This window comes from Lutra lutra, chromosome 3 (assembly GCF_902655055.1).
Source record: "Lutra lutra chromosome 3, mLutLut1.2, whole genome shotgun sequence".
Lineage (NCBI taxonomy): Eukaryota > Metazoa > Chordata > Mammalia > Carnivora > Mustelidae > Lutra > Lutra lutra.
In genome coordinates this window covers 171,759,903-171,785,013 of record NC_062280.1, presented here as the reverse complement: position 1 = coordinate 171,785,013, position 25,111 = coordinate 171,759,903, and the positions used below count along the sequence as shown (strand labels likewise).

Below are 25,111 nucleotides of genomic sequence, written 5' to 3'. Positions count from 1 at the left end.
CAACCTCTAGGATTTTCAGTCTAGGAAAAGAAAAGAGATCCCTGTCATCAGTATGAAAGGTTTTTACAACCAAGCGCTGGAGGGTTTTGTTGGCCAAAGGGACCGGCCTTTGGCTTTCATTTCAAGTTTATCCACAGTGGAATCCTATGCTGAATGGAGATGGTTTTGTGGTATCCATGTCCACAACCACCCATTTAACCTGTCTGCATTTCCGTAAACTATTGTTATTGTGTGGAATTATTAAATCCAGTCTCCTTGAAATCATTAATGAGCTCTTTAAAGAAGTACCACCACATACTGACCCTTAGATCCTCAGTGAAGCTAAGTAGCATAGAAGTCTGCAATTTAGTGTAAATACCAAGCCATCTTCACATACCTACCTCTAAAATAAATGTTGTTTGAGCTCAGAAAAGGCCGAAATGAAAGAAGGGAACTTCGTGCTTTCAGAGAAAAAAGAAACTACAGATGTAATTGCACTAAGTTTGTTACAAGTTTAGGGGAAGTGTGGAGTGTCTTTGGGTATTGAAGGCCAACATTAGCCTGTTGGTTTGTCCAGAAGAGCATATAAAAAGGAAAGATAGCTGGAAAGTTACAATACCATTAATCTACAGTGTCCCTTTAACTTCCCTTTGTATTCTTGAGCTATTATTAAGTTCTGCGTGGTTTCCTTTATAGTTATTAAACTTCATTTAAATTTTTGGCAATAAAATGCTTCTTTGAAGATGAGGATCTGTATGAAGATATTACTCTGGGCTTGTAAAAGTGGTGTAGGGGTTTTTATGTGAAAGAGAAGTACATAAAACACAGTTTTTCTTCGCTCTTTTAAAGGTTACATGTTAAATTCAATACCCAAAGCTACCTCAGAATTATTTGGGATATTTAATAAGCCCATTTTGGATGCCTGGTGGTGGTATTACGTAGTACTAGGCAATAAACTAGGACACGAAGCAAAATTTGAGTGTGAAGTACAAAATAACAAATACAGGATTATGAGAGATTCAGACTACAGAGCATGAGTGAAATGGAGTTGTTTTCTGATATTTCAAGGCCTAGGTAGGTTTTGAAACCATTATGAGGCCAGTATCCTTACCCAATCAGTGTTGCAATGCAAAATAGTTCTCTGAAGTCTTCATTACTCTTTTAGGTACAACAAATGGGCAGAACTTTGCGCTTTGTAATCTTGACCCACCTAAACTGAAAATGCCTTTGATGGTTGGGGGGAAAAAAAGAAAAGAAAAGAACTCTGATACCATTGAGGAACCAGCCAGCTCCTAATGAGGATATTAGAGAACCACAGTACTGGTGAAAGATCTTGAAATGTGGTGATACAGTATGGAAGGGATGGGGAAAAGAAATCAAATGAGTTTCTAATTTAAGCTTATCATCATCATCAAAAAACATTCACTAAGTGCCTCCTCTTATGGTGCTATGTTTGAAAGCTTAATTCATTGTAAATGATTTTCCTTGCATCTTCAGAGGGGCAGTAATAGTGTTTATCAGTCACTTAAAGAATTAACCCTCCACAGTACTGGTTGGTTTGCAACCACGAGGATAAGCAGCTGCTCAAAAGCCCAGAAAGAACCTACATGAGTGTAAGTGCAAGAGCTAGCTAGCCTTTGTGCCCAGAAGAATGTTCTTGCCCTTCCTCTCTTGTCATCCTCCTGGGATATTTGTGTGAGGGTGGATGAGCAATATAGTCATAAGTTCTGGAAATTAGTCAAAAACATTTGTCAGAATTTTGAAATCTGTTTTTAAGTATTTTGGGTTAAACCTTTTTGTTGACAGTAGTTTTTGTGACCCATTCACTTTAAAATGCTTTAGATGTCAATGTTCTAGTCAAACAAAAGACAATTCTCTTGCCAAATTAGTGAGATTGGTTTCTAGGCTAGGGAATGTTATTCTTTGGAATTAAAAAATGCCATGACTGAGGAATTTAAATAGCTTTTAAGAAGACTCTAAAATTGAGGCACACTGCTTTTTGTATAGAATCAATATTTAACTTCTAAATTTTCTAGCAATTAATGTTTTGTTAGACAATTTTTAGGTATCAGACAATTCAAAAAGAAAGTCATAGTTGGAATTTTTTTTTTTTAATCAAAAGAGAATTCTTAGAATTTATTAGAAAGTTTTGACCCGGGACTGCTGGGTGGCTCAGTCAGTTAAGCCTCTGCTTTCAGCTAAGGTCATAATCTCAGGGTCCTGGGATCGAGTTTCATATCAGGCTCTCTGCTTAGCAAGGGGCCTGCTTCCTGTCCACACACCCCTCCTGCTTCTCTGCCTACTTGTGATCTCTCTCTGTCAAAATAAATAAATAAAATCTTTTTTCTTTTTTTAAAGATTTTATTTGTTTATTTGACAGAGATCACAAGTAGGCAGAGAGGCAGGCAGAGAGAGAGGAGGAAGCAGGCTTCCTGCTGAGCAGAGAGCCTAATGCAGGGCTTGATCCTAGGACCCTGGGATCATGACCTGAGCCCAAGGCAGAGGCTTTAACCCATTAAGCCATGCAGGTGCCCCAATAAATAAAATCTTTAAAAAAAAAAAATATTTGACCCAGTTTTGAGAACTCCAGAAGTTGTGGGCCGAGGCATTTGGGAAAGCCTTTTGGTTTAATTATGTTAGATTTGTTATCACTAAAAAACTATTTTTTTAAGTAGCAACCCAAAATCAATCTTATAGCTCAGAGTTCATGAGAATTAACTCTTAGCATTAGTTTTGCAAATGATTCCATATAGTGTAATGTTACCATGCTTAGAATATTCATTTATGTGAAAAGGAAAAAAAAAATTTGCCATTAGTATAGTCCTTTAATGACTCTAAGATAACTAACATAGCTCTGTTTATTTCCCTGGATAGGAGAATTGCAAAGTGCTTTGGGATTATGGATTAAAAATGCTTTGTTGTGTTCACAGTTTCACAAGTCATTCCCAGTGATGATTTTAAGTTTCTGAAGGCCATGTGCTAGTATTTAATTTTCTGATATCACTCTAAAAAATACAGATGGCTCATGACATAATTTTTACAAGGTACTTGTTTTAGCTTGTGCTTAATTATTTTCAACTCTTTTTTAAAGGCAAATAAAAAATTGAAATTGGAAAACGGTGGCCTGGTGAGGGAGAATTTACGACTGAAGGCTGAAGTTGATAACAGATCACCCCAGAAGTATGTATTTTGTTCATAAAGCAATGTTTCAGATTATGTTAATATTTTAGAATAAGCTGCTATTATTGTATGTTTTTCATTGGACTATTTTCATTGACATGTAGATTTAAATAGAATGTCTTGCCTCTAAAAGTCAAGTGGATACTTACATTATTGGTGAAATCTTTGTGTCATTTAAGGCTAATTTTGACGAAAGGATTTCCTTCTTATCTTTTCCTTATCTGATTAGCAAGAGGATTGTTTTATGTGACCTAAGACAGGAGAACTTTCGCTTGGTTTCATATGTAAATGTTTAATAATACTAACAGAGAGTAGGGCGATTAATATACTGCCCTTCAGATATTCTCTGAAATAATCTTGATGGTCGTTAACATGTGTATAGTGCTTTCTCTTTGCCAACTACAACAACCTATGGTGTACTTACTAGTGTTCTCCATTTACAGAGCAGAGGACAGAGGCATGGAGAGATTAAGTTAATTTATCCAATCTGCACAGCTAGTAAGTGGTGGAAATAGGATTTGAACCCATGTAGTCCAGTCCCAGAGTCCACGCTGTGTTACATTACACAGAGAACCTTTACATTATTACATTAATCATTATACTAGAAAGCATATCTGAAATAGAGTTTAAGGCATTATTTGTTGAAGTTTAGACTGATTTTAATTGTACAATTAAGTGAATCTATTCTTCCTTTATGATGGGATAGTTTTCATTCCATTCCAAGTAAGAAAGTACAAGTATTGACCTCTTTAGCAGTTTTGTTTAAAATTATAAGAAACAATTGAGAATTGAAAATTGAAGATGGAGAAAAGATAGGAGATAACACTTGAAGTGTTTCTTCTCCGGGGGAAAAAAAAAGACAAGTAAGTAGAGAATATTGCCCTCCATCCCTCTTTGAGGGGTGGAATATCAGAACTCCACATTTTCCTTCTGTAAGTACTAGACCTCATTTCTTCCTACTGGAAAAAGGCAAGGAAGACATAAGCAACCAGTGGAAATTTATCCTACTGGAAGAAGCTCTCTGCTTATCATATGAAAAAGAGAAAACATTACCTTTAGTAAAACCAAGTGTGGTATCAGGAATGGTAGAAGTAAACCATAATTACTCAAAACAGAGATAACTAACCAATAGAGAAAGAAGCATAGCTTTTACTTTTAAATAGTTACTTCCCCTGTGCTTTCCAACCTCATTTTTCTTTCACTGTTCAGATAGTGTTCTGCTTTGACAAATTAGTGAAATAAGCTTAGGAAATGTTGCTGTTATGTGGTGGTTTGAATCTCTGCTCCTCTCCATTTATTGGCACCCCGCCCTGCCAGTCATAGTAATGCATGTCCATTAGCTGCATTTCCCACAGTGTGCTGAATGGAACTAAAGCTATTTTGTCTGTAGCTTTTATTTCTTGAAAGGTTGCCCACCAGATTTCAGATTTAATGCCAGCCACCAGGATGTGTTTTTAAATATCCGTGGCTCCAATCTGATAAGTAACAGAAGAATCTCACCTGAAGAAACCTGGCCTCTGACTATTCTAACAAACAGCCACACTTCTGAATCCCATATAACTTTCAGACTTGCTATCTTTAACTTCCATTCCTTCCCTTCAGGGGTAGGGAATAGTTTCACTTAAAAAGCGATTTGAACTGACCCCTATTCCAGATCAATTTGCAATGCATTGAGGTATTAAATGCATTGCATTTGATTTATAGCCTTGTTTACTCTGCATCATCAAACCCTAGTGGGATTCAGAGAGAAGCTGACCACAGCTGAAAATACCCAGATCGGGTTTATCTGAGGAGAGCTCCTATTTGTACTGAGAAAATATGAAATTTCAAGAGTTTAAAAGTAAATGCAAGCAAATAAAACCATCTGTTCCATTTTGTTCTCTTGATTAGGAAGTGCCTTAACCAGTTATTTTTCTTTTGCCTACTTGGTTAGGTGTCAAGGTGTCCATTTTATGCACACAGCTTTAGTTTCCGATGTATCCTTCAAATTTTGCAGACATACCCTACAAATCATGCAAAAGAGAGACCTTTAAGGTTTAGATACTAGAGAGGAAAAAATTTAGAAGAGTGTAATTGCCAACTTGGGCTGTCATAGCAAAATACTGTAGCAGGAGTGGCTTAAACATTGAATATTTATTTTCTCATGGTTCTGGAGGCTAGTCGTCTCAGATCAAGGTTCAGCTGTTTTAGTTTCTGGCAAAGGCTCTCTTCTTAACTTGCAGACAGCCACCTTCTCACTGTGTCTTCACATGTCTGAAAGAGAGTTTTTGGTCTCTCTTCCTCTTTTTTATCTTGGAGAGGGAGAAAGAGAATGGGGTCGGGGAAGGGTAGAGGGAGAGAAAATCTTAAGAAGGCTGCACGCCCACACCCAGCACAGGGCCCAACCTCACAACCCTGAGATTATGACCTGAGCTGAAATTAAGAGTTGGATGCTCATTCATCTGAGCCACCCAGATGTCCCCTGTATTCCTCCTCTTATAAGGATATCAGTTCTGTCACACTAAGGCTTCATCCTTATGATCTTGCTTAACCTTAATTACCTCCTAAAGACTCTCTCTTTATATAGTCAGACTGAGGGTCAGGGCTTCAGCATGCGAATTTGGCTGTGGGTGGAGAATGTAGTACAATCCATAGCAAAAAGTATTTCTTTCCAAGACACTCAAATCGTGCTGTTACCGATAACGAGAATAACAGATGATGTGGATAAGGGTGACTTAAACATTTACATTGGTCTCATGTAGATGGTGCTGTATAAAGTAATATATTTTATAATTCTTTAAAAACAGTGCCGTAACCTTTTAAGGTGAAAAACTGGGTTATTATTTATCTTCTCTGTTACTGTTTTTCCGTTTTTTTCCATCCATTATATACAGTCTTAAGGTGTGCCTGGATAATTTTCCTTCCTCAATTTTAACCTAAAAGCCTTTTTCAGCAGTATGTTAGATATTCTACTAAGCATATTCTTCTCGGCTTCAGTAATATCCATTCTGTTCCTTGTCAAAAATCCATTGTCCTAATATCTAAACTGGTGGTCCAAAAAATGGGATCTTTTTCTTTGATTTTATATAGCCAGTTCCTGAATTTTTCTTCTCTTCTAAAATAAGTTTATTTCACTATGGAAAATGATATGTTTGCCCTTTCAGTTTTCTTTAAATGGACTCCTTTTTTTTTTTTTTTTTGAGATTTTATGTATTTATTTGACAGAGAGATCACAAGTAAGCAGAGAGGCAGGCAGAGAGAGAGGAAGAAGCAAGTTCCCTGCTAAGCAGAGAGCCCTATGTGGGGCTCAATCCCAGGACCCTGAGATCATGTCCTGAGCCAAAGGCAGAGGCTTAACCCACTGAGCCACCCAGGCGCCCCTAACATGGACTCCTAAGAGAATCATATCTAATGTTTGTAACTCCAGAGGTGGTGATATGTCCTTTAGTTTACAAGGCCGATAATTTGAAGAAAACTTACTCTCCCAGCCAGCCTGGGAGTACTGAATGTTTATTTACTTAACGCTGTACAAGGTGCATTGAACTAGATAAAGTAAATACTCTACCTGACCTTTAAAGTAGGTTAGGTTGCCTTGCTATAATTTCTCTTACTACTCTGTACTTTCCCATCATAGCACATATCATAATTGCTAGTTTTTAATATTTTGTATAACTGTTTTACGGCTTTCTTCTAAGCCAGGACTATAGTTGTATTCACTATTTTAGCCACTGCATTTTATAGAGTTCTGGCTGTATTCTTCTCCTAATATATATTTGTTGAGTAAAGGGATGATAAACATAGCTCTTCTTTTTTTTTTAAGATTTTATTTATGTATTTATTTGACAGAGAGGGAGAGAGCACAAGAAGGCAGAGCAGCAGGCAGAGGGAGAGGGAAAAGCAGACTCCTTGCGGAGCAAAGAGCCCAGCGTGGGGCTCGATCCAGGACTTGGGGATCATGACCCCAGCCAAAGGCAGATGTTTAACCGACAGTGCCACCCAGGAGCCCTGATAAACATAGCTCTTAAGACTAGGAGGAAACAAGACAGATCCCAAATGTGGTACACTTAATAGGAAAAATGGCTAGGTGGTGTTATATGCAGCTGATGAATCACAAACTCTACCTCTGAAACTAATAATACACTATAGTAGTTGATTTTGAATTAATTGATTTTAAATTTTTAAAAAATGAATTAAAAAACATTGACAAAATGGGAAGCAGGATGTGCTTTACAATAATAGAGAATTAAAAGTCATAATCAGATGCAGTATATGGATCTTCTTTGGATATTGATTCATAACAAAGCATTCAAAGACATTTTTGAGGCAATTGGGTAAATTTGAATATGAGCTGGATATTAGGTGATACCAAGGGATTACTGTTAATGTTATTTATGTATTGTGGTTACCTAAGAAAAATGTCTATATTTTCTTCTAGAAATGAATACTAAAATGTAGACTATAGAATATTTTAATAGAAGAAAGGGGATGTAGGGACGCCTGGGTGGCTCAGTTGGTTAAGCAGCTGCCTTCGGCTCAGGTCATGATCCCAGCGTCCTGGGATCGAGTCCCACATCGGGCTCCTTGCTCGGCGGAGAGCCTGCTTCTCCCTCTGCCTCTGCCTGCCATTCTGTCTGCCTGTGCTTGCTCTCTCTCCCTCTCTCTCTCTGATAAATAAATTAAAAAAAACAAACATGGAGGACAAGGGGAGATGGAGAGGGGAAGAGAGTTGAGGGAAATTGGAAGGGGAGGTGAACCATGAGAGACTATGGACTCTGAAAAACGATCTGAGAATTTTGAAGAGGTGGGGGGTGGGAGGTTGGGGGCACCAGGTGGTGGGTATTGTAGAGGGCACGGATTGCATGGAGCACTGGGTGTGGTGCAAAAATAATGAATACTGTTATGCTGAAAAAATAAAAAAATTAAAAAAAAATCTTTAAAAAAAATTAAAAAATAAAAAAAAAAGAAGAAAGGGGATGTATAATAAAAAAATAAAACCCATGAAACATGGTTCCTACCTCTAGAAAGCTCATAATCTAACGAAGGCAAGAGACAAAAATATATGAAACAAATACAGAACAGATACTAAATCAAATATCAGAGACCTCAGTAGGAGTTCAGGGAATGACCAGTGTGTTGCAATGGTGAGAGTGTTTATCAAAGAGACAGGACTTGAGGGCACCCGGGTGGCCCAGTCTGTTAAGTGTCTGTCTTCGGCTTGGGTCATGATCTCAGGGTTCTGGGATCAAGTCTCATGTCAGGCTCCCTGCTTAGTAGGGAGTCTGCTTCTTCCTCTGCCTCTGCTGCTCCCCCTGCTTGTGCTCTGTCTCCCTCTCTCTCTCAAATAAGTAAATAAATAAAATCCTTTAAAAAAAAAGAGGGGGACTTGAGCCTGGCTTTGAAAGATGGAGATTTCTATGAGAAGGAAGGCATTCTGAGCTAGAGGAAACAGCTTGAACTGTTAGAAATACTAAGTAGTCTCTTTAGTTCCAGTCCCTTGTCTCCAGTAGTAGCTACAGTTACGCTTGAGAAACATGGTGGCTTCCTTCTCAAACTCATCAGAGCAGAAGTCCTCTCTGTAATTTGCATATCTCTCCATTGTGACCTTCATCACCCCGCTTAAATAGCTGGTTAGCATGACTCCACGATATCCATCATTCTCTGCTTTAAACAGAAAGGCCTGTTCTCAGTCTCCTGTTCAGTGGGGAATACCAAGCATGTCACACCTCCACATGGTAAAAAAATACAACAAGAATGAGAAGCTTAAGGGAAGACTTTAGTGTTAACATTTCTCATATTCCTAAATATCCTTGGCTTCAGTTACTATTCCTAAACTGTGCCCAGAAATGTGGATATACTTGTTCTTGATAGAATTAGGAGTTCCTTAGTAATTTTTTTTTTTTAAGCTTGAAGAGATATGAAGAATTGACTTTTAAAGCATTAGAAAGTTTCATGCCCTCTCTGAGATCTTTCTCTTCAGTTGTGCCTTTTTTTTTTTGCTCTGGGCACATTAGGCAGAGTTTTGTGGTTTGTGCCAGCTATTAGGAGGCTTTAGTGGAGCAACAGTTCTTGTCCTTGGCTACTAACTTACCTTAACAGCCCAGGGTGTTAAACTCCATGTACAAAACTCTGTAGGCCATTAATATCAAACTTGGTTATAGTTGGATTAATGGCTTTCCTTTCTGGAAATACGTATTCAGGAATGTTATGTGTTCTTGTCATTGTGTCTTTAGTGAGGTCTATGGATTTGATAATGTCTCCCTGTATGCAGCTCTTCCTGCAAGGCTTGTCATTATGGACCAGTCTTCCCCCGCCCCTGCTTCTTCTGGGGGAAGGTAAAGGCTCCAGATACTCTCTGGATAGTGAATAGTATTTTCTGTTATTAGTATAAGAAAAAAAAGTACTCTGAAGAGGAAAGGATTGATTTAATAGATTATGACCTGGGATTTCTTCTCTTTTTGCTGTATTTGTGTTCCTTGATGAGCCATCTCATTTACTCCCATAGCTTTAATAATCATCTACCTGTATGTCAGAAATAAAATAAAATATAATAAATCTTTGTTTGGTTTTACCTTTTTTCCTCAGCTATAGATTTTTATTTGTCTATTTGATACCTTCACCCAAGATCCTACACCTTAAATTCACCACATAGTGTGGTGTTCAAATAAATGCTTAGCACTGGAGACAGATTACCTGGATGCAAATGTCCCCGCTCGCACTCAGCCCCTCCTTCCCCTACCCACTTCATTTTCACCATACTTGAAATTGTGTTTTTATAAAATATAAATCAAAATTTATATAAAAGTCTCCTACCTAAAACTGTCCCATTTGTTTAGTTTTTTTCCTAAAATAAAATCTGGATTCTTCACAAACCAGTCTATGTTTGCCTGTTACACTTCGTATCATTCTGCTGGCTCATGCTGCTCCAGCCATACTGGCCTTCCTCTGTTTCTAAAACATGATGGATTTTTTCTTTTTGCTTAGAATGTTCTGCTTCCATATCTTTATGTGGCTGACTCCTTCTGTCATCAGATTCAGAGAGGCCTTTCCTGAACATCATTCTGAAGCAGCCCTCTGCTTTAGTACCTTCTAAATTCCTTACTCTGTCTTATTGTGATACCACAGTGATAAAATCATGGCATGACGAAGCAGTATAGTGTGTGATTTTGAGCACAGGCTCCAGAGTCACACTCCGTAGGACTGAACTCTGGTTTTGTCAACTTACTCTCTGTGATTTGGGGGAAGACAGTTAACCTTTTTGTATCTCTGTTCTTGACTTTTGTGAAATAAGGCCAATAGTAGTACCTATCTTATAGGTAGTAGTAAGGGTTAAATAAATTAAAACTTGAAATGTACTTTTAATGAACTAATGAATTAATGAAATGTACTAGCTGTGAGCTAGTACTGAACCCAGGTTATAGTATTATTGTATTCCTAACCTGTGTTAGGAATTGTGTTATAGTATTATAACACATATATAAGTATTGTGTTATAGTATTATTGAGCTAGTACTAGCTGTGAGCTAGTACTGAACCCAGGTTATAGTATTATTGTCTTCCTAACCCTAATCAGTCTGAAATTATCTTGTTTGTTTAATTACTTGATCTGTTTGTTGTCTGTCCCTTCCATTCTTAACTCTAAGCTCCCCAAGGGTAAGAATCTTACTGCCTATTTCCGTTACTTGCAAAACCCCAGCACCTGAAAGGCATCTGATAAATATTTGTTGAATAATTAAATGAATAGATAAATAGCAGTCAATAAATTACTTAATCCCTTGGAGCCATTATTTTCATTATATAAAATGTGGATGATGTGTTACTGCGAGGATGAACGGAAGTAATTTTATGTCCTTGGAACCATGTGTAGCACAAAGAACTGATAGAGGTGTGTGTCTAAATAATTGTATCCATTATCCTTTCTACTCCAAAGATTGTTTATCCTCTTGCTTTGTTCCTATCCTTAATGGCTTTACTACTCATATAGTTGCCTCAGATAAACACCTCAGTCTTCTTTATCCACCCCTTCTCCTCATCCCACACCTAATTGTTTAGTATAGTCTATCTATCCTACCTCTTAAATGTCTCTGTAATCTATCTTCGTATTCCCACTAGTTTAGATCCACATGATTTCTTGCTTAGTCTATTTTAACAATCTTATGCTTATTCTTCTTTTCCACTCTTAACCCTAAAGCATCTGCCTTATTATTGCCAAGATTCCAAAATATATATTTGATCATCTCATTCCCTTATTTAATAACCTTTGATTCCCCATTGTCCTCAAATTAAAGCCCAAATTTCTTCACAAATATGGGAGGCTCTTTACAATATGACTTGAGCTTTGGCCTTTTTATGTCCTCTCCAACCTTCCCCTTCTTATAGTCTGCTTTGGCCAGACTGAGTTTCTTACAGGGTCCAGATTTGCCATGTTATGACATGCCTTTGCACCTTTGCTCATGCCTTTTCCTTTGTTTTCCCTGGTCATCCCCAGTAGCCACTCCCTTTTATTCTGCCTTGTTAATTCCTCTTCAGTTGTTACTCTATTTGAAGCCCTCCATGATTTCCTAAGACAGAAGAAACACTTTTCTTCTTGTTCTTCCCATCGTTCTTGTATTACTAAGGATCTGGTATACTGACAAGTTCCATGACTTTCATGCTCAGTTAATCTACCAGCTAGCTTCTTGGAGCTAAGACATATTTATAAAAATGCATGCTGTATGTGTATCTGTCTAAAATACATGTAAGTGTGTGTATCACTGTGCGTGTGTTTGTGCGTGTGTGTTCCTTCTCTGGAGACTGGGAAAAGGAAGGAGTCCTTCATGCTGCAATGTGGAGGGAATTAACCAGAGAATTAAGATTTTGAGCTTTCTAGAAGCTTAAAGTACAAAGAGTTTATAAGGAAAAGAAATTCCAAGATTCTTGGGATTTTCTCCAAATGAGAAGAGCGGAGGGTTTTCCTGAGTCATACTAGAGACTGGGACCAAGAAAGGGGAAAGGAGGAGGTGATGTTGCTGGGGTCCCAGACAAGATTTCTTATCTTCGTCTCCTTACTTGAACTGGGTTTATCCTGCCTTTATCTGTCTCCATGCTGACTGACTCTGAGCTGTGTCTCCTTGGTTCACAGTTCTGCTCGTCCTACACTGTGTCTCAAGACATGCCAGTACCACTCAGACTACTCCAGTCTTTGAGCTTGCCTGGCAGCACCTCTGGTCTTGCTGGCTTGGCTGTTGTCCCCTGTTAACTTATTCTGGGCTTTTTTACTTCTCATGATTCTGCTCTGACAAACGCCATGATTCCTGGTATTTGACCCCAGCCTGATCTGATGACTGATTCTGCTATGCCCTTTGGATTTCCCGGAAGGGGAACTTATAGACTGTCAGGGGAGTCTGAGGATACCCTGGGGCCAAACGGTGACAGCCAGGTGTGCGCAGGCCCCTCAGTTGCCTGAGGGGCCCTTCTCTGGGTATTCAGCTGATTGGGGATGGACAGTTCTTGCAGTTTTCTGTCAGCTTGTCTTTACTGTATTGATAAGATATTTTAGGAGCCTGCATTGCATGGTAATGACTAAGCAATAAGGTCGTTGGGAATATTAGGAACTGCTTAAGAACAAGAATGTCTTCTACTCCTTTTGTTTTCCTTTCTCTTACCCCTCAGCATACTTTAAGTCCTCAGTAACTGTCATCATAGTAATAATTACAGGGTGGCTGGATCACAGTCTTTTTTGTTTTATTTTGTTTTAGATTGTTCCTTAAGGTGAGAGAGAGGTTGATTTAACTGTGGTGAACATGTATAGATAAATACCAGTCCAGAGATTTTTAAGTGTGCTTTTTTTCATGTAACAATAGTTGTCCTCTTATACTGTTGAGATTTCGTTAAGGTTATTATATTTGGGAAAACATATAAGTCCTTTATTCCTTCTAGAACTGTAAAAAGATATGAACTATCTTTTGTGTATAGTTTATTTCCTTCCACGAAAGATTAGGATCCCCACTGATGTCCTATAAACTCAAAGCTGATCTTTTCTTTTGAGAAAGAAAATTAGGGTGCATTTCTATGTGGAATTGAAGTGAAATGTATTTATCAAATAAAATGGAATTTATTTCATAGTTAAAAGAGTAGTCCACCTTCACAGGTGCAATATATATATATATATGCACACTATATATAGATAGATATAGATATAAAGATAGATATAGATATAGATAGGTAGATATATCAGCCCTTTTTAGAGACCACAAAAGGGAATCTGTTCCTCTTCAATTTACATATGCAGCCCAATACTAAGGTTGTTTGTGTTAAGAATTTCTAGGTATCTCAGCAAGACTTTTCAACGTCACAATTTCCAACTACAAATACATGGTTAGTTTAGCTTAATAAACACACACACATATAAAACTTCCTTTAAAATTGTATTAATAATGTGAGCTGTTATTTTAAAACTCTGCTCTACGTTTGGAAGCTTCTCTTTCTTTGAAAGCTTGCAAAGCAGACTGTACCTTGATCTTTATACTTCTGGGAGGTAGAAGGAAGAATGGCTGCATGGGCCTTAATTCTTTATCAGTTCCTCTGCTCGTGTGACCTTTGTCTTTAAGGAGGAAATTGTGACTTTTTTTATTCTTGCAAATGTTGAAGCACTTTGTTTTATGCTAAAACTAAGAGGCAGCATAATGTGGCTTGTATTTTTTTTTTATTCCTCAATATTAGACCCCGGGACAAGTACCTATGTGATGCTTTGGCCCTAAAATTTTACATTTTTAATTTTCTCATTTCACCCAAGTAGCATTGTTTTCTTATAGTTGAAGATGCCTGCTGATTATGCTTGAGGTATGCAAAATGATCATATATACTTTCTGTTGTTAGCACACCTAAAGATGGGGCTTTCAAATTTGTGGTTTGGGTTCCAATTTAGTCTACATATCTCTGGTTAAAATAGCTACCTTCTTTGGGTTGGCATTTGTCAGGGTGATCTGTCTATGCTATAGTTTCCTGCAAGGCCACTTTAATAAATGATCTTTTGAAATTGCAAAATATTCTTGAACTTGTGTCTAAAACATGGTAGATTTTTGATAAATATTTATCAACTTTGTATATACATATCTGTTGATCCCTTTTTTCCTCTCCATGTTTTATTAGCATGTGTATGTATTAGTAAATATTACAATAATCCTAGTTAGTTAACTGTGTGTACAGACTGTGTGCTCAGCAATCCTAGCTTGTATTTTACATTACAGCATAAATAGGTACTTATATTTCTGAAGAAGGGAGCTCATGTTCAAGCACTTCATATAATGTCAGACATGGTGTTTGGACTCAGACACACACTTGAATTCAAATCCCATTTCTGCCACTTTCTGCAAATCCGTGAACAAGAGAGAGTCTTTTGAAGCTTCTCATTTCTCATCCTTAAAATAAAAAATAACAGATCTTCCTTCATTAGGTCGATAGGACAATTAAATCAGAAAGATAATATATAACAAGCATATAGCAATGTGCTGGATTTAAGTAAACATTTAGTAAATTTGGTTGCTGCTATTATTTTTGTTGCTGTCATTATCAGTAGTGGTCAGGCTACTCTTAAAGACTTACTTGTTACACTTACTTTTGGTAAATTCCATCACAAAAGTTCATTTATTTATTTATTTGATTATGGGCTGTTTCTTTCTTTCTTTTTTTATTTGATGGTGGTCCAGAAAACAGAAATGTTGCCTTGAGTCATCGGGGGGAAGAATTTCTTGCTATTTTCTTAGTATGGTTCATATTATTTAACATATTATTTGTGGAACCAACTTGTGTCTAGGATTGGTCATAGACGGTACTTTTATGATTAATAAATTTTCTAAGAATGTAGCATTTTCATCACTGGATGTTTACTTTTAAAAAGAGAAAACTCTTGAAACATGGCAAGTCATACAGCTCTGCAGCAGATAAAAATCTATCAGCTACTTCCCAAAGCTTCCCTAGTAGTTTAAAGACAGAATGCCTACAACCATCCTTCTGACATGTGTACAAGGGTGAGATAGATAAGGGTAAACACACAAGCAACTCTTTGGAAACAGGTGAGAGCAAAAGGCCCCCACCACCAAGTACAATTTTGAGCTTCCTGTAGTCCTGGTCCTCTCTGCCCTTTTCCCCTGAAATATGCTGTCTGCCCAATTGCACACATAAGCACAAGGCAGAACACAGTACTGGGCCTCTCCCTTTTCTTCCACTCCTATCAAAATTCATGTTTCTGAAGAGTTCATATTACAAGCTACTTCTGTTACCTGTAATCAAAAAGAGGAATTTGCAAGTTCAGGTAATCTCTGGTGAGTTTTACTTTAGGAAAAAATATTTAAGAAAGGGAAAAGAATAATGGAATGTTCTTCTCTTTGAAACCCTACCTCTGCTCTATGTTTAAAATAAGATATTTTCTAATATCTCTGAAAGTCAGGGAATGAGAAGATATGTAACTGCAGTTATGTAAACAGGCAACTCTGCAATAAAATGCCCTCTATGAATGGGTTATTCTTTTAAAAAAACTTCCAAGACTCAAGTAAGTTTACTTGGTTTCCTTATATATCAACTATTCCTTTAGTATAGATAATCCTTACTTTGTACAGTAGTGGAGGACCAAAAAAAGGCCATTCAAGTAAAAACCATGAAAAGCAGTCTTAATCAATGGGAAGAATCAAGTTCCTTTATAAACTTTAATATTTTTTGTCAAAACATTAAATCTCTTACTGTCAGTTATAAATGTTTATGGAAGTGAAAAGAGTAAAACTAATATTTAGCACACTAATATTTAGTATAATTTAAACCATTAGAAACATTGTGAAATAAAGTATTTTATTTCTTTGTAAAAAAAAAAACCTGTGAGAAATAATCTGAATAGTGCTTGTCTTCTTATCCTATAACTTATGATATGAAGCTGCTAGCAACTTTTCTAATGCCTTGACGATTGTCATACTCCTGAGTTTGCATCAGCTTCGAACATTTTATCCTTAATGCTTTCAATGTCATGAAATATCTCCATATTGTTTTAATGTGAAGTTTTTTGCTAACCTGCCACTTTCTCTAGATAACTTTATTCTTTTCATCAAAACTACTTTTCTCATTTATGTCAATAAGTTTGTCACTCCCAAATTCCTCAGGCATTGCCAGGGTCTCTCAGATGGTGGCAGTTTCAATGTTTCCATGGTCAGTTCTTCAATAACTACATTTACATTTGATTCCAGTTTTACTTCTGGCATTGATCACTATTTAGTTCTTTGCTGCACCTTCATTTTTGTTGGCCAGTTCTGTCTTTTGATGATCCATTCCTGTAAAATGTATGTGACAGTACTGCTTGTGTTACTGTCTGTGTGTGAACTGAGTAACAGATGCAGAGGGACCAACCACTTTCAGACTTGGAAAGAAGTGACCTGATTGGTCACTGATGTACATCTGTTATGTATGTATTGTCTTGTGAACTGAAAAGCAAGTATTGAAATATTTATTTTATTCAGTTTCATGCAGTTAGTTACAGTTAATATAATGTAAATTTGAGCCCCTTTGTTAAATAACTGGTGTTATTTACCTAAACTGTGGCAACTGAAATTTATGTGTATTGGAGGCATGTATGGCAAGGATATCAGTGCTGAAAAACTGTCACATAGGCCAGATCCTAAAAGCTGGTCCAGATCCAAAGATTGCTTTCACTTTGTTTCATAATTGCTACTTCATCTAGCAAGTAAGGAAAGGATATGAAATCAAAGATACATGGGGGGCAGATGGGTTCACTTCCCTCATGTCTCCCTATGTCCTGAAGATGTTTTAGAAGTTTAGTGGTCTCAGCAACCCACTGGGCTTGCTGATTTTGTCCCTTTTGTTAGGGATGCCATTGAGAACTAGAGAGACAAGTTAATTGCTCAAGTTCTCATAACTAGTTAATGGCAGCATAGCACTAGAAGTTAGGTCTTTTGGTACTTCGTTCTGGCATTTATTCTTTTACCACATTTGCTTTCTTTTAATTCCCTTCAAACACATCCTATTACTCCTGCATAATGGGCTATGAGAAAATCTGAACTGAGGAGCTTTTCTTTTTTTTTTTTTTTTTTTTTTTTTTTTTTAAAGATTCCATTTATTTATTCGAGAGAGAGCATGAGCTAGGAGAAGGCCAGAGGGAGAAGCAGACTCCCCATGGAGCTGGGAGCCCGATGTGGGACTCGATCCCGGGACTCCGGGATCATGACCCGAGCCGAAGGCAGTCGTCCAACCAACTGAGCCACCCAGGCGTCCCCTGAGGAGCTTTTCATTATTAGTCATACTCTATTCTAGGTATAATACCTTAAAGGTCAAACTAATAGGACTTTCATTTCTCTTACTGTTAGTAGGAACAGGAACTATCTTGTACCTCTGTAGCTCTTCAGGCAAGGGGAGCCCTAATCCAGAATGTGTATATCCCTTAACACTGAAAGCTGAGAAATCCTTTAAGCTTCTCCCAGATTCTAGCACACTTCCAATATATCAGTTGTAACTCCCAAACTGCTTTACGATGTTTTCTCTGACATAATGAAGCCTTTGGCCATCACTGCTACTTTGAAAATCAAAGCCTTTTGGTCTCTAATGGAATGTTTATAAAAATACTCCATTTTGAAATTTGCTCAGGAAAAGGAAGTATGGTAAATGATGTTAGAATTCCCTCCGGCTTGCTTTGGCATTGATTCACTTAATGTTATGTACTCTGGAAATATCTGGAATTAGTGTGAATAAGAATATTAAAACCCAAAGTTAAATAAGCTCTTATCTTCATTGTCTTCTTTTATAGATGTATAGCATCAGATATGCAGATATTATTAACAAATAATTGTTATTTCTCTGTGACTTGATTAATTTCCTTTTGCCAAATCTAATACACTAATCCAGGGTAAGCTTAAAATTCCTAATAGCTATGTCAAAAGTCTCATATGTTTCCATTCTTTTGCTAAGGTTAAAGTGTCAGGTTTTTTTTTTAAGATTTTATTTATTTATTTGATTGAGAAAGGAGAGAAAGAGAGCATGAGCAGGGGGTGGGGCAGAGGGAGAGGGAGAAGCAGGCTCCTCACTGAACAGGGAGACAGGACACGGAATCATCCCAGGACCCTGGGATCATGACCTGAGCTGAAGGCAGATGCTTAACTGACTGAGCCACCATGTGCCATAAGTGGCAGGTTTTTTTTAGAAGGAGCAATATAAGATGGCAAGCCTGTAGTTTAAAAAAAAAAAAACAAAACAAAACACACACACACACACACACAAAAACAAAAGCCACAGAACTATATTCTGTATATGTTGTTCTCTGTTGCTTTCCTTAGTGTCAATGAAAAAAAACAAAACAAAACAGTCAAATGTATGAAACATTCAGTTTAGTAATATAGTGATTCAGAATACTTACATGTAAAAGAGACCCAAGGACCTTTGGCTTATCCTATGCTGTTGGATCTGTCTTAATGTAAGGCACTAATGCATCTATCTGAAAGTAGAAAATAACATCTATTCAAGAAATATTTAATGAGGACTGCTGTATACCAGGAATTGCTCTAGGGAGCTAGCAGTGAATGTAAGATGGTCAGACTCCCTGCTTTCCTGGAGCTTACACTCTAATCAGGGAGAGAAAGATTAAAAAAATTACGTGGATAGGTTAATTAATTGATCCGTTCCATTGGCTTTCACTATGTATTTCTGTTAGTTTGCCTACCAGCACAGGCCTCTTATTAGCGTGGTAAAAAGGTCTGATCACTCAAAGTATTATAGACTTGTAAAGTATTGAAATGGAACTTTGGGGAATTGAGGGCAGTGACCTTTTAGAAAACAGCCAGCCCCATCAGTGATTTCTACTGGCTGTCCCTGTCAAATGTGCCCCCATTGCTGGCCTTTGTTGTTAGTTCTTATGGCACTTCAGCTTTCTGAAGTAACCCAGAATACATGGATGGGGCTGTCATTTTGACTTCAACTCAGAACCATTTGTTAACTTCTTTTAAAAACATAATTTAAAAAAAAGAAAAAACAGAGGGGCAAATGTAGGATCTTAAAGTGACATGTTTGAAATTCCAGGTTAAAACCTTCTAATAAAAAGCTGCTAATACTTTGGGAAACATTTCTTATTTGTCACTAGTCTTTTCTTACGTAAGCCTCTGAGTTCCCAAGGACATCCTTTGGTAATAGCTGACTTAACTACCTAATAACATTATTTTATTTTATTTATTTATTTTTAAGATTTTATTTATTTATTTATTTGAGAGATCACAAGTAGGCAGAGAGGCAGGCAGAGAGAGGGGGGGAAGCAGGCTTCCAGCTGATCAGAGAGCCCAATGTGGGGCTTGATCCCAGGATTCAGACCATGACCTGAGCCGAAAGCAGAGACTTAACCCACTGAGCCACCCAGGCGCCCCAACACTGTTTGATTTTAAATTGTTTGATTTTTCAGCACCTGGGTGGCATAGTCGGTTGAGCATCCAACTCAATATCCGCTCAGATCATGATCTCAGGGTTGTGGGATCAAGCCCCGTGTAGGGCTCCACATTCAGTGGGGAGTCTGTTTGTCTCCTTCTCTGCCCTTCCCCCAACTTGTGCCTCTCGCTCTCTGTCTCCCTCTAAAATAAATAAATCTTTAAAGAATTGTTTGATTTTTTTTTTCTTCTTCTGAGTTTACCTTTATTGTAAAAATTGCATGTAAGAAATTAAGATAAATTTTATCTTGGTAAGCAAATTTAAGGCTGTCACTTTTGCTGTTTGCATTAAGTAAACATGCTACATGTTTTTTCCATTTAAAAATATGTGGGTTATTTGATTTTAGAGTAGTTATTATCAAGAACTTAAAAACATTTTTGCTGATGTCCTTAAGATATTCGTCTGCTCTTTAAAATTCTCTTGCAGAAACTCTGTCAAATACTACATATATAAACTACAACATTTTTCTCTAACAAAGAAGGAAAAGCTACCATCATTCTTTTAGCCAGATATTCATAGTAGTAAAATTGGTTTTAAAACAGGGGTACTTGTTATTGTAGCTGGTTTTGTTTTTGTTATACCTGTGGTTTTTGCTTTGTTTTTTAGAGGTTGATTACAGTGAGTAGATCAATATTCAATACTGTGTCTTTTCCTTAAAAGGAACTGAGATTTTATGAATCTGTATTTACCTTTGCTCTGCTTTTTCCCCCCCATAGTGATCAGAGCAGGAATTTTGTCAGAGTGAGCTAGAGAGTGAATTGGGCTGTAGTGTAGGAGGTGGTGTTGGGCATTGAGTGAGAGAGCACATGTAGTGGTTGTCTCTAAAAGGTAATTACTGTGGGTTTCTTCTTTGTTTTTTTTGTTTTTGTTTTTTTTAAATACCTAGTACAGAGGCGCCTGGGTGGCTCAGTTGGTTAAAATACCTAGTACATTCTCTTAATTGTAATAACTTCTAAAATAAATTTATTTATTTATTTATTTATTTATTTCAGAGAGAGAGAGAGCGTGTGTGCACGTTGGGGGTTGGGAGAGCAGAGGGAGAGGGGAAGCAGACTCTGATGAGCCAAAACCTAGGCAGGGCTTGATCCCACAACCCTGAGATCTGGACCTGAGCCAAAACCAAGGAACCACCCAGGCGCCCCTTAATTGTAATTATAATTAGGGGGGAAAGGAAGAAAAGATAAACCCATAGATTAAAAAAAAATTTTTTTTAGAAGCCATCTTTTCAAGTACTTTGCTCCAAACAGATAATCCATGAATTCTTTAACAGAGGTCAATATTTAAGTCATTAAAAAGATTATAGAAAGAGACTTTTTAAAAGAACTTTTGTGGAGAGGACAGAGCACCACTTAGGGCTCAATCTCATGACCCTGAGATCACGACCCAAGCAGAAATCAAGAGTCAGTCACCCAACCAACAGAGCCACCAAGGCACCCCCCAGTACCCATTCTTAAGGGAATAATGAAAACAAGATAATCCTGAGTAAAAGAAGTGAATTTTTGATATGTTCTTTTTCGGTTACTCTCCAAAATGTTCCTTTTCAGAAAATGTGAAGATGTTTTTATGTGTAATATATTGGAACCACAAGCACTGACTTTGTATTTCAAAGTTGGAAGAAATGAGATTGATGTCCCACACAGTTGTAAAATGCCAAAAATAAGTAGAGCTGGAATAAATTAAAGCCCAGTGTTCAGAAAAGCCAAGTAAAAGCTTCAGATCAAGAGTAGCTATAATTGAAAGGGTCCAAATAAGTATTTAAAACCACTCCTGCTGGGACTGCTAAGACTTCTGAATTTCAAATTGGCATTTTATGTTTGACAAGGTGACATTGTATAAGAAATGTATTGTAAAACACTGCTGTACGATAGGAAAATGATTGAATGTAAATATTTCAGGATGTGGACCACTGTTCAAATGTTATCATAAATCTTTGCCATTGTTTTAGGGGATAACCCTGCATGCATATATGAGCTGAATTGAGAGAGCTAACTCTTGGAAGGGAAATCAGCAGTGAGTTTGTGCGTGTCTGACCTTCTGCCACTACTAATCTGATTTGACCACAAAAGTATCCTATTAGATCTTTGCTATTGTGATCATATGCATATTATTACATAAAGTGAAAACTCTTTTCTGAAGATACTACATCTGGCATTGCTTTTGACCTGTTCATCGGGTGGTCTGAAATGTCATTGGTATGTGAAATTGAAATGGGTTGAGCCAGGATGCCCTCTTAAACTTTGAAAAGGGAAAAAAAAAAAAAAAAACTTGAACTGTAAAGTTAACTATCTTTCCATTCCTTGCAGGTTTGGAAGGTTTACGGTAGCTGCTCTTCAGTCCAAAGTAGAACAGCATGAACGTGAAACCAATCGCCTCAAGAAAGCCCTGGAACGAAGTGATAAGTATATAGAGGAACTAGAATCTCAAATTTCACAGCTAAAAAATTCAAGTGAAGAGAAGGAAGCTATGAATTCCATTTGCCAGAGAGCACTTTCTACAGATGGCAAAGGGAGCATAGGCAATGAGGAGGATATGACATCAAAGAATCAAGGTGATGGTGCCAGAAAGCCTCTTGGCTCATCCACCTCAAGTTCTCACCTGGCAAAACCTTCTAGTTCTAGTTCTGCCAGGCAGGAAAGCACCAGCAAAACAGAACCAAATTGTTCTAAGAACAAAGACCTATATCAAAAACAGGTGGAAATAATGTTAGATGTGACAGATACAAGCATGGATACTTATTTAGAAAGAGATTGGGGTAATAAGCCAAGTGATTGTATTCCCTACAAAGATGAAGAACTTTATGATCTTCCAGCTCCTTGTACCCCTTTGTCCCTTAGTTGCCTTCAGCTCAGTACTCCAGAAAATAGAGAGAGCTCTGTAGTTAAAGCAGTAGGTTCCAAAAAGCACTCAAACCATCTTAGAAAATTGGTGTTTGATGATTTTTGTGATTCTCCGAATGTTTGTAATAAAGATTCATCAGAAGATGATAGAAGTGAAAATGAAAAGAAATCAGAATGTTTTGCTTCCTCAAAGACAGGATTTTGGGACTGTTGTTCCACAAGCTATGCCCAAAACTTGGATTTTGAAAGCTCAGAGGGGAACACAATAGCAAATTCTGTTGGAGAAATTTCTTTAAAATTAAGTGAGAAATCAGGCTCCTGCTTATCTAAGAGGTTGAATTCTATTCGCTCATTTGAAATGAATCGGACAAGAACATCCAGTGAAGCCTCCATGGACGCAGCTTACCTTGACAAAATCTCTGAGTTGGATTCAATGATGTCGGAATCAGACAATAGCAAGAGCCCTTGTAATAATGGTTTTAAGTCAGTGGACTTAGACGTGTTATCAAAGTCCTCTCAAGGCAGTGAATTTCTTGAGGAGCCAGATAAGTTGGAAGAAAGAACTAAGCCAAACCTTTCCAAAGGTTCTCTAACTACTGATCAGTTAGAAAATGGAAATGATTGGAAACCCACTTCTTTTTTCCTCCTCTCTCCATCTGACCAAGAAATGAATGAAGATTTTTCTCTCCATACAGGTTCTAACCCAGGAACTAATGAAATCAAACCCCCAAGCTGTTTGTTTCAGACTGAGTTTTCCCAGGGTGTTTTGTTAAGCAGTTCACACCGGCTATTTGAAGATCAGAGGTTTGGGTCTTCTTTATTTAAGATGACCTCAGAGATGCATGGTCTTCATAACCACCTTCAGTCTCCTTGGTCTGCTTCCTTTGTGCCTGAGAAGAGGAATAAAAATACAAATCAGTCAACGAAAAGAAAAATCCAGAGCAGTCTTTCCAATGCCAGCCCATCAAAAGCAACTAAAAGTTGACTGGTTAGAAAGGTGTCATTTATGTTTTTGTCCTGAGAGGAATAGAAGTTTTTAAAGTTACTTTTTTTCCCTCATAAAAGTTCTGTACGATGTTGAATTGATAATATGTAGTCAAGTATCAAGTCAGAATGGTGGATTAGCCTGTACCTAAAATACTTCTGTTCATTTTAAAGAGTTTGTCATTTTTTCATTTCATTTGGGCATCTTTTTAACCAGAAAAGATAGGGAGAGGGAGAGGGTTTCTTTTAATGAATATTATATGTATCTGGTTTGGGTGTGTTATGTTTTCTTAGGTCTTGATTTAGCTGTTAAATACAGTAGCCAATTAATGAGCCTCGGTTGTCTTCAAAACTTGGATTCCTTAAATAAAACTTTTTGGGTTGTCTATACACTGCTCATAAGACACTTGAGTTTCTTTAAAACTTTTCTAAGCTGGGAATTATTTTGCCTGTCCTTTTTTATTTATGTTTAGTGATGGCTCAACTTTTAGGCAGGGCTATGGTGGAGAAAGCGCACTCTAACCTTAGTCCAATATTCATTTACCTTTTTTTTTTTAGGTTTTGTATATGTATGTTTGCATTTTTAACATTGTGTTTTGTACAGTTTTTGTGAGAATCTTTTGCTACAATGAAAAAACATTTTCTATATGAAAATACTTGTTTTATGTGAGGTAGCTTTCATTTCCTCATATTTTTGTGTGTGCTGAAAATCAGAAATTGAGCCTACTTTGGAAAGAAGGCATAGAACGGTTGGTTGGGTTTGGAGGAGCCTAAATATGGTAGCTTCATTGTTCCAGATACACAGGTGTGGAAGTGCTCATTGCCAAATGCTTGATTCACTTTCATCCCAGGGGAGCTTTTTTGGAGTGAAGTTCTTGTTTGCATGTTACTGTTCTTTGTGGAAACTCTGTATGCATGGTAGCATTCTTTCTTGCACTGTTTTCCTTACTTAGAAAAAGAAGTTTTAGTTGGTTAATAGAATATCTTTTATGTAGGACAGATTTTTTTTTCATGAAGAGTGTTGAGAATAGGTGAGCTAAGCACAATTTTTAATTTAGGCTCTGAAAAAGTATATTCTAAACATGTTTGGTATGCCTGTATAGGCCTTTAAAAATGGTTTGTATGCTAATGACTTGTTTATCTAATGTGCACTGAACATTTTACATTAATACTGTACTGTTTTACATTAATACTGCATGCTTTTCTATGTGAATTGAATAAAGGATGTCATAAGCACTGTAATCCTTGATGTTGTCTCAGATATTGAATTAGCCTATAACGACCAGTAAAACTTACCATTTTTAATTGATCTTATAGAGAGGTTGACAAACTATGGACCATGGACTAAATCTGGCCTACACCTATTTTTGTGAAAAGCCTGTGAACTAAAAATGGTTTTTATACTTTTTAATGGCTTTTAAGAATTAAAAAATATTTCATAATACAGGAAAATGATATAAAATTCAAATTTCAGTATTTCTAAATAAAGTCTTATTAGAACGCAGCTACACTCATTTTTTTACATATTACCTGTGACTGCTTCTGCTTTGTAGTGGCAGAACTAAATAGTTGTCAGTGAGACCATATGACCCACAAAGCCTAAAATATTTACTCTTTGGCCTTTTACAGAAATATTTGCTGACCCCTGTTAATAATAGACTGTGGATTCGGTGAAACCGTAAAAGTGTAACAAATCACTTTTATGATTTGGAG

The 25,111-nt window shown here is 37.1% G+C and overlaps 1 protein-coding gene across 3 annotated transcripts in view; it reads left to right on the top strand.

Annotated features, from left to right (window-relative positions):
• OBI1 (ORC ubiquitin ligase 1) overlaps positions 1-24,640 on the top strand; it is a 45,082-nt gene extending 20,442 nt beyond the window's left edge. For all 3 annotated transcript variants that reach the window (XM_047720199.1, XM_047720198.1, XM_047720197.1), the window contains exons 5-6: positions 3,071-3,159; positions 21,881-24,640. In XM_047720199.1, the coding sequence (XP_047576155.1) occupies positions 3,071-3,159; positions 21,881-23,399 (1,608 nt within the window). In that variant the 3' untranslated portion in view covers positions 23,400-24,640. The remainder of the gene's footprint in view (positions 1-3,070; positions 3,160-21,880) is intronic.
• The last annotated feature ends 471 nt before the right edge of the window (positions 24,641-25,111 follow it).